Source organism: Nanorana parkeri, unplaced genomic scaffold (assembly GCF_000935625.1).
Source record: "Nanorana parkeri isolate BGI_ZX_2015 unplaced genomic scaffold, ASM93562v1 scaffold344, whole genome shotgun sequence".
Taxonomy (NCBI): Eukaryota; Metazoa; Chordata; class Amphibia; order Anura; family Dicroglossidae; genus Nanorana; species Nanorana parkeri.
The window spans coordinates 653,550-662,780 of record NW_017306612.1 but is presented as its reverse complement, the minus strand read 5'-3'; the positions used below and the strand labels follow the sequence as shown (position 1 = coordinate 662,780).

Here is a 9,231-nt window from a genome sequence, read left to right as displayed (position 1 = left end):
CTGTCACGGCAGAGAGCCGTGACAGGATCGAGAGGTGAGCGAACCCGGTATGTGTTCGCTCACCTCCCGATCTACTGAGCCGACCTGTGACAGTCTCATTGTCACAGGTCGGCTAGAACTATGAGGTGAGTGGAAATCACTCATCTAAGACCCCGTTCACATTGAGCGATTTATCGCGCGGTAATTTACCGCGCGATATCGCTCTCCAATGCTTCTCAATGGGGCAAAAGGTCCTGCTGTCGAGGGTCGTGTGTATACTGAGACGCCGCAGCCGGAGCGGATCACGACTTAGCTGACGGGATCCGCCCAGCTGCGTGAGTGACTGTACCCGCCCCCTCCCCCGTCCGTTCTGCCAGTCAGCGCTGGAGGATCGGAGCGGGGAGGGGGGAATCCAGCCCCTCCCCTGTCATGGCAGAGAGCAGTTACAGGATCGAGAGGTGAGCGAACGTCGGTATGTGTTCTCTCACCTCCCAATCTACTGAGCCGACCTGTGACAGTCTCACTGTCCCAGGTTGGCTAGAACTATGAGGTGAGTGAAAAGCACCCCCTCATAGTTCTCCTTTAAGTTATTACTAAAACCAGTGATAATCGAATGCAGAGGCAATTATGATAAACATTAGATACATTTATATAGTCTTACAGGCCCTTTGAGGGCAACCATAATGTTGACGCGGCCCACGATTAAATTTGAGTTTGACACCCCTGCTCTAGTCCAACCACATGGGCATTGCCATTTAAGCGTTCCCCTCTAGTTGTTCACAGTCACACTTCCTGAACTAGTGGGCAGGCTGGTCGGAAAATATCGCTCTGCACTCTTCTATCTGCTGTACAGTATTTTCATCTTACAAGGAACTTGTGGCCAGGCTATGCACATTCAGGTATTTGCATCCGAAACAATTTGCCGTATGAATTTGAACTTGGTGTAAACTGGCACCGCACAAAAAGCCAAGCCTTAAAGTGACAATAAACCCTCAGATTTTTAACATAAACCAATACTGTAATGTGCGCCTTACTGTAATCCATGGTAGTTTCCCTTCTCTTTGCTGCTCTTCCTTTTAAATCCTCATGTCTTCTCATGCTGGGGGAGAACTTCCCTTTGCAGCTGAGTGCCTCTTCCTGTAGCGCTGGCTCAGGTTGCAAACCTACACACAGACACCATGTATCCATTCCTGAGACAAGGCAGTCTGCTGCAAAACAGAAGTTCTACCCCAGCATGAGAAGACATGAGGATTTAAAAGGAAGAGCAGCAAAGAGAAGGGAAACTACCATGGATTACAGTAAGGCGCACATTACAGTATTGTTTTATGTTAAAAAATCTGAGGGTTTAATGTCACTTTTAGCAGTAACGTGGTCGTCCACGCATTACCGCAACTCATAGATGATGTGAAGCCAGGCCAAGATCTGGAGCTGTCATTCTTCACTACTTAGGCAGTCACTGTCCCAAAACAAGTATGGAGGTCGGTAGTCCCAGCTTTATTGGCCACATAGTTTTTCCAGGTCAATGACTTCACTAAGCAAGGATGTGGATGAGCCCTGAGTACCAAAATCAGTTTCGGCAAGGGGGGCCCCCATATTTCTATTTCAACAGGAATGAGAAAAACATGGAGGCTGCCATTGTTGTCATTGCTTTCTAAAAATGTAAGTTGCCTGGATGTCATGCTGAGTTCCTGACCAGAAGCAAGTGTGCAGGTAAGAACTTCTTTTTCTCTGACCTTCCTGAACCATACATTGGCTTCCAGTCAGGAACTCTGAACGTATTAATGTCAAAGTGTTGGCAGTTAGGCAGGAGGTTCAGCAATGGCGTGTTTCCTCTAAGTTTCAGATGTGCATCTAATGTCTGTAAGCACCTTTTACGTAAAGATCTATCGGGTGAGGAGATTAAGGGGGGATATGATCTCCATGTACAAAATGTTCAATGGTGGTAGCAACATTAGCGATAAACTGTTTAAAATTAACTCCATTACAAAAACTAGAGGCCACCACCTAAAATTCCAGCACAAGGGGCGAAGGGGGTTCTTCACAGTAAGATCGGTTAGGGTCTGGAACTCGCTGCCACAGGCGGTGATTTCAGCAAAGAATGTGGAATTGTTCAAGAAACTTTTGGACGATTTCTTAAGGGACCGCAATATACAGGGGTACAGGTAATATACAGGGGTACAGGTAATATACAGGGGTACAGGTAATATACGGGGGTACAGGTAATATACGGGGGTACAGGTACTCCTAGAATGAGATCCTAATAGTTTGGACTTGTTGGACTAATGTCTTTATTCAACCTCAAATACTATGTAACTATGATGTAGAAGAGAATCCTCCAGAGACTCTCCTCGAGGCTTATTCATCAGGTAAGTGTTTTCTCTCTCTCTGAGATGCAATCTGTTGATAACTTGTTTTGCCATTATTACCTGACCAATGAAATGTTTCCTTCTGACGGAGCTCCGGCTGTACAGTTTGATCAGAAAGTTGATCCCTTGCTCTTTCTGCGTTAGCGGGAACACCATGGTCTCCCCCCAGTTCACCTGTCCATTCGACAGCTTTACCGATCGTGTTTTCTTCTTGTACAGGAGACCCTCTGTACTGAACATTTCGGCCTTGACGTAGAAACCTGAAGGAAGGGCAGGCAAAGCGGTGGAGGTTACAATTGTGGGTGCTGGAACGGTTTTCATACAGTTACACGGTTCCCCTTTTCGCTACAACGTTTATCCCTGGTCTAAAATTCTCCGCGTGTTGTATGTCATTTGTGTTCAAACGTGAAATACTGCTCGTCTTTTGCTAGGTTCACAAAATAACAGTCATACTCGCCCGATCCTTGCAGCCGACTTGCTCTTAGATCAGTCCCTTCCGCCTCGCTGCTCCTCCACTGCAGCGGTCTAAGGTCCAGTGAGTCATCATGTTCTCTTCACTGTGTGTATAGGACATAAGGGGTGCCGAGGGGACATACCATCGCTTCAGCAGAGACAGGCGGAAGGTACCGGTCTAGGGACAAGTATGCTCGGAGGCTGGGGTGAGTATAACTGTTATTTATGAACCTAGACAAAAACGAGCACTTAACCCTTACAGTGCGGGGGTAGCCCCACTGCAGGGGTTAAGAAAAACTTTCCCTGGAGTTATTATTTAATTATACTTTCTACTTAAAGTGAGCCCATGGCCAGGCTATGCACGTTCAGGTATTTGCACATTCTTAATAAGCAGTAAATTAGTTTTAAGGAAGCCTTCACCAACCTCTGTAGCTGCAGGCACTGTGGAGAAATGCATCCTCAGAATCAGGTCTTGGCACTCTGCTCTCTCCTCTTACTGTGCACCTGTTCTTGGTTAATATTAGATATTAAACGCCTAGCAGGCTGCAAAGTCAATGTTGGGAGGGGGAAGTAGGGTGAGCTGAACTGGTGAAGTCCAATGTGAAAATGCTTCTGCTTTAAATGTAAGGTTGAATTGTTCCTACAGCTAAAGAGTTTCACTGTGCGATATGGCCACTAGATGGAGCCAATCAGTATAGGAAATGTCTATGCTCCATCTATTGACCACAATGCATTGTGAATCCCTTTCGCGGAGACGTTCTCTTTGTGAACGTTTTATAAATAGGACCCTTGATGTTGTTCTGTATCTAGGACCCATGTAAATCCAGTGCAGCGAGCTTCATCAAAGGTGGTACTGAAAGAGGGCATCAAGTTTGCTTTCAGGAAGTGGAGGGTAGTTGATAAAGATGGGGGTAGACAGAGGGCGTGTAAAACATACTTACTTATAGACAGTGGCGTTAGTGAGCTGGGTAGGTTCTGAGCTTTGAGAATTTGGAGCTGGATGCGGTTGTTTATTGCCTGGAAACATGTCCCGATCAGAAGTTCCACCTGGCAAGACTGTAGAGGACAAACAGGACAAGGGATCACTAAAATAGGCAGTTATCATTTATATGGCTGATCTGAGTGCGCATGATAGGGGAACATTCTTTTGTACGAACGATGGTTCCGTAGTTAGAAAGTTTAGCCGCCATCGCATGTCTTCAGCTAGCTCTAGCACTTTTTACAATATAGGAGAAAGTAATATGCAAACTAGGAGCTTTCTGAATACCGTATGAGATGTATTTATAAACAAGTCGCAGAGCTATTAGAGTCTTAGGAGTGTATTTATAAAATTATAAATTCGCAGAGCCAATCACGAAATACCACATTATGGTCACTAGAGGGCACTGAGGAGCATAGAAAATAAATACTTCTCATGTGCACCTCAGCTCCATCTAGTGGTCACAATGTGGCATTTACTTGATATTCTATTCAATATATGCTAATAACATTTGTTTTGCCTCCATTTGCACAGAGCGACTGTGCATACAATTTAGAAGGATGAATGGCTCTGGAAAAAGGTTATAAATACACTCCTAATAGCCTTTACCTAATCCATCAATATAATGTATTGACTGAGAGCACTACTTCCTCAAAGACGGGCAAGGAAAGGTCATACTGCATTGTGTAAGCACCGCTATAGTAGACCCGCTTATCTATGATATGCTCAGATGGAGGAGTGGCAGCACTAGAATCAATTTGAATTTGTGTACCTGGCAGAGACTTGAGGACCCAAAATCCATATATTTCCACACGTGATCAAAATTCCAACCGAGTAAAAAGAAAATATTGATACAAATGTATGTGGTGAACTTCCACGCAGGTCAGTATGAAATCAAAGTGTAACCAAGTTATACATTTCAGCTTCTGTGTTTAGTTCATTATAAACAATAGAGCTAGGCAATATCAGGCACTCTAGCTGTGATGGAACTACAAAAAAACCCATCATGCCTCTGGGACTCATGCCAGTGGCTGTTAGTTGTGCAGTGCCTCATGGGACGTAAGGGCTTGTTCACACCACTTCCAGTGCGGTCCAGCAAGGCTAGCTTCTGGCACGCACTGGATCACATGCAGTCCGGCTCCCTGTGTTCTGGGGTGGGAGGGGACGTGACAGTGCATTCAAGTCAATGGCACCGTAGCCACGCCCGCAGTGCGATCGACCGCACCAGAATGCGTGATACAGCAATGCCCAAGTTCCGGTCCAGTGTGATCGCAAAAAGTAGTACAAGCACTGAGGGTGCTACTAGGGATGCACTGATACCGATACTTGTACTCTAAATGGCTAATATGTTGCGCTAGGCCAGAGTGAACTGATAATCAACATGAATTCTCCTCTATTCAAAAATGTGATACGTGGATCAGTTATTAAATATAATCAAATATAATACAAATGAAAATATGATTATGCTGGCCTAGTGCAACATATTAGACATTTAGATTCACACGGGTCACACCACACATTGTTGCAGCTGGTACACTATTAGACACTATATTGCTCCTAGCGCAACTATTTGTTGTTTGATACTTGTACTCGCCCAAACGCTCCGATACCTTCCCCGATACCGGAACTTCCGGTCAGAGGAAGATTTTCTTTGACTGGCAGTGCCGTTGGGGAACATGGAGCCGGCTTCCCGGGCAATCAGGAATGACCCGTCTCCCGGTTTCCTGATTGGGTGGGAAGCCGGTTTCCCGGCCACTCGCAATTGGAACCGACTTCCCATGTCCTTACCCGCCGCCCGGTTTCCTGATTGCCTGGGAAGCCGGCTCCATGCCAGTGGAAGCAACGGCATCGACGAGTCCCGTAAAGCAAAATATCGGTACTCGTACTTGATACTGAAAAGGCAGTATTGGTGCGTCCCTAGTTGCTACCCCTGGTATACAGTATATGTACATGGGGCAGCAATACTATCTATGGACAACGATCAGAGAAGAGCCTCCTTGACAAAATTATTTATTGCAGGCAAATGTTACATAACTATTCCAGTATGTGTACTCGCCGAACATACGCTACGGTTTAGGGATTGTAGGCTGGTATTGGCCAAGCAGCTGCTGTGTTTACATTTACTTAGCGCAGGAGATAAGGCAAGTGTCTGAAAGGTCAAACATACAGAACAATACAAAGCGCAAACAATTACATGTCCATTAACTCAGAGTTATGTTATTGTAAAATTCCAGCATGAAACTGCGTGTTCCCTAGAGTGCCATAAAACACGCAGAATTGTGCAAACACCTGCCACGTCTGGACCGTCACCCTGAGAATAAAACTGTGTACACACATCCCGACCCTTCAAAGATTCCTCTTCCTGTTGTATCGAATGTCTCCTACTGACGTCACTGCGGAGGGGCCGAGAGCGTTAATTTGTTATACGGCTGAAAGGATAAACGCGGATCCCATCACAGGCGTCTTGCAGACGGGCATATGTTTCAGGAATGCATTTGTGAGACTTTTCTAGGAGAAAGACTGACACCCATTCAAGTGTATGTTCAGAGTTGATAAAGTGAACCTGTCCCTACCAAAAACTAACTAGTATGTACTAAAGAGTACCAATATTTTTTTTCGGCACTCGCCAATACCGATACCGGAAGTCCCATTAAGGAAGCCAGGCGGCGTGTAAAAACTCGCCACCAGGCTTCCCGATTAGCAGGGAAACCGTCTCCATGCTCCCTCATCACCAGGTGACGAGACAGCATGGAGCCGGCTTTCTGGCCTGTCAGGAAGCCGGGCGCCGAGTAATGACGCGTTGTTTCCTGATTGATCGAGAAGCTGGCCAATCGGGACCCGGGCAATGCGTCATTACACGGCTCCCAGCTTCCTGATTGGCCGGGAAGCCGGCTCCATGCTTCCTCGCTACTTCTTTAAGCTTTAAGGATTGCTCTGACCCCTTCATATAGTTTGAAATTATAACCGCATATGAGGCAGCTCCGCTTCCTGCTTTGTAGTACTTCACTATGGGTTGGCCTTCTTGATAGACTTCTAGTGATAGTCTAATATCAGACCGGGTTTGTCTAAGGCTCTGTTCACACCTAGGCGTATTTAATATGCGCGTTTGTCGCGTGTTTCGTGACGCGCGTTTTTACTGCGTTTCGGGGTTAAAAAAACGCGCGACAAACGCGGGATACTTGGCTGTATCCCAATGGAAACGCGCGACAAAAACGCCGCAAAGAAGCTCATGTACCTTTTCAGGCATAGGCCGTTTTGTAGCGCGTTCAGGCGGTCTGAAATACGGCAAAGTGTGAACCATACCCATAAAAAACAATGGGATAAAGGTTTCATATGTAAAACCTTTATCTCAAAGGGGGAATAAAACTGTTGCTGGAACTGCAGGATGTTAAAATCGGTGGAGGCCAGGCCCGCGGACACCCTGCAAGTATTCATCTGTTCATGGGAGGGAGTGGTGATGTCACCTTAAAGGAGTCTAAGCCTGGTTCACACCTGAACGTTTTGTAGCGCGCTCGACGAACGCTCTACAAAACGCTCAAACATCTAAATCCCATTGTATTCTATGGGTCTGGTTCACACCTTGCCGTATTTCCGCCCGTCCGAACGCGATACAAAACGGCCTACGCCTGAAAAGGTACATGAGCTTCTTTGCGGCGTTTTTGTTGCGCGTTTCCATTGGGATACAGCCAAGTAGCCCTCGGAAACGGGCGTTTGTCGCGCGTTTTTTTTTATCGCGAATCGCGGTAAAAACGCGCAACAAACGCGCATATTCAATACGCCTAGGTGTGAACCCAGCCTAAAGAATAAGTGACCTTTATTGTGAACCTCCAGCTTCATGGAGCCATCCTCATGTGCACAGGCACATTCACAAAGGGGTTTTTATTTGCATCCATCAGACGCAGCAGAACTATTTTTACAGAAACAGCTCAGTAAATAAAACCGTTTGAGACTGATTTCATGCCATCGTCCACAAACCTTTATAAAACCTCCACACCGATGTTTTATAAAAGTCATTGGAGACAACAGAAAGGCGTCCCAGCCTGGACTTACGCTGTCTGAATTTTGCTCACCGACACTTTGGAAGACGGGACAACGTCCAGCCAGTGGTCAGTCTCCACCTCGCTGAGGTCCCGCAGCGATATCGAACACTTGCTGATCGTTCTCTTTCGTGGCGTCAGGCTGAGGACCTTGAAGACCAGCCTCACCTTCTGTAGGTTTTGTAACTTTATGGCGAACACAAACGTCTCCATGAACTCCATGTCCTGCAATGAAAGACGGGCAAATTCATGCAAAGAAAAAGAAGTTGTTGGATGAATGAATTTGGTGGTAAGCCTGGAAGGGCAGTTGTGGCATTCTCTATATAGTTGGCATGAACTCCTTCTCCGGTGGATTCTTCATAATGTAGAATATTTAATGCCAGTCTCCCGGTAAACCAAATAAACTACCCAGTGGGGTGAAGTGCTCATTTGTGTTTAGGTGACCAGAGTAAAGCACTAAGCCTGGCCTGATCCCCTTACGTCAGCTCTCTCTGGGCTGCTAGACCAGTCCCTACAGCCTCTTCTCACCTTCTAAGGACCACTGCCGTCATCACGGTTCCATAGACCTGCCGTAGATGTGGGGATGCTGAGCGACGTCCCACCAGTTGGAGTGGGAGAAGAGGAGAGAGCTGACCGTTGGGGGAGCGGGGATCAGGTCCACTAGGCATAAACAAGCACTTAACCCTCGCAGATCAGGGGTAGCCCCACTGTAAGGGTGTTTTTTTGGGGGGTTTGCTCAGAGATGGGCTTTAAATAATCAGGGATTGTAGCTATAAGATAATGGTGGGCCTTGTATAAGGGGCGGTGACACAAGCTGCTGCCCATAAACCTCACCAAACAAATATAAGAAGCCAATAGCTGATTCTGCCCATAAGTGGTCATCCACAACTGGCTGGAGCCAGGCCTTCCTACATATTGCTGGGCTTAAAGCAACAGCCGATGAGAGAGCATAACCTTTTTTTTTTTGATGGTTTTTGGGTATAACTGCTGCTTATTAAATTATTTTCTGTGGAAAAAAAAAAGTAATCCTCTGATGGTCAAAGCAGAATGACATCATTTTGGCACCGGTCACATGACTAGGCACTGGTGTCTAGATGTCAGATTTAGATTTTCACACGAAAATGGGAATTACTATACCTGCTATTAACATTATGCAGAGCAACTCATTATACTCCTTGAGTTTGAGAGCCTGAAGGTCAACTTCTGCATGGAATCAGTTTGTCACTGTTGAGTTTGGAGTGTACATCAAATCATTGTGTCCCCAGAGCAGTCGCAGCAAATGCCACATAATTCTGTTAGTGAATGAGTGTGATCATCGGGTCATACTTGTCAAAACACGCGCGTCATAAGTGTGTCAACAATGGAGTTGGAGTAGCAGTCACGTCATCATTAGAAGTAGTTGTGCAATCATGTGTTC

General features: G+C 46.1%; 1 protein-coding gene across 2 annotated transcripts in view; it reads right to left on the bottom strand.

Annotated features, from left to right (window-relative positions):
- The window catches only part of TC2N (tandem C2 domains, nuclear), a 54,737-nt gene that overhangs the window by 5,503 nt on the left and 40,003 nt on the right, over positions 1-9,231 (bottom strand). For both annotated transcript variants that reach the window (XM_018558514.1, XM_018558515.1), the window contains exons 9-11: positions 7,848-8,039; positions 3,740-3,854; positions 2,406-2,605 (exon numbers count right to left, since the gene is read on the bottom strand). In XM_018558514.1, coding sequence (XP_018414016.1) covers positions 2,406-2,605; positions 3,740-3,854; positions 7,848-8,039 — 507 coding nt within the window. The remainder of the gene's footprint in view (positions 1-2,405; positions 2,606-3,739; positions 3,855-7,847; positions 8,040-9,231) is intronic.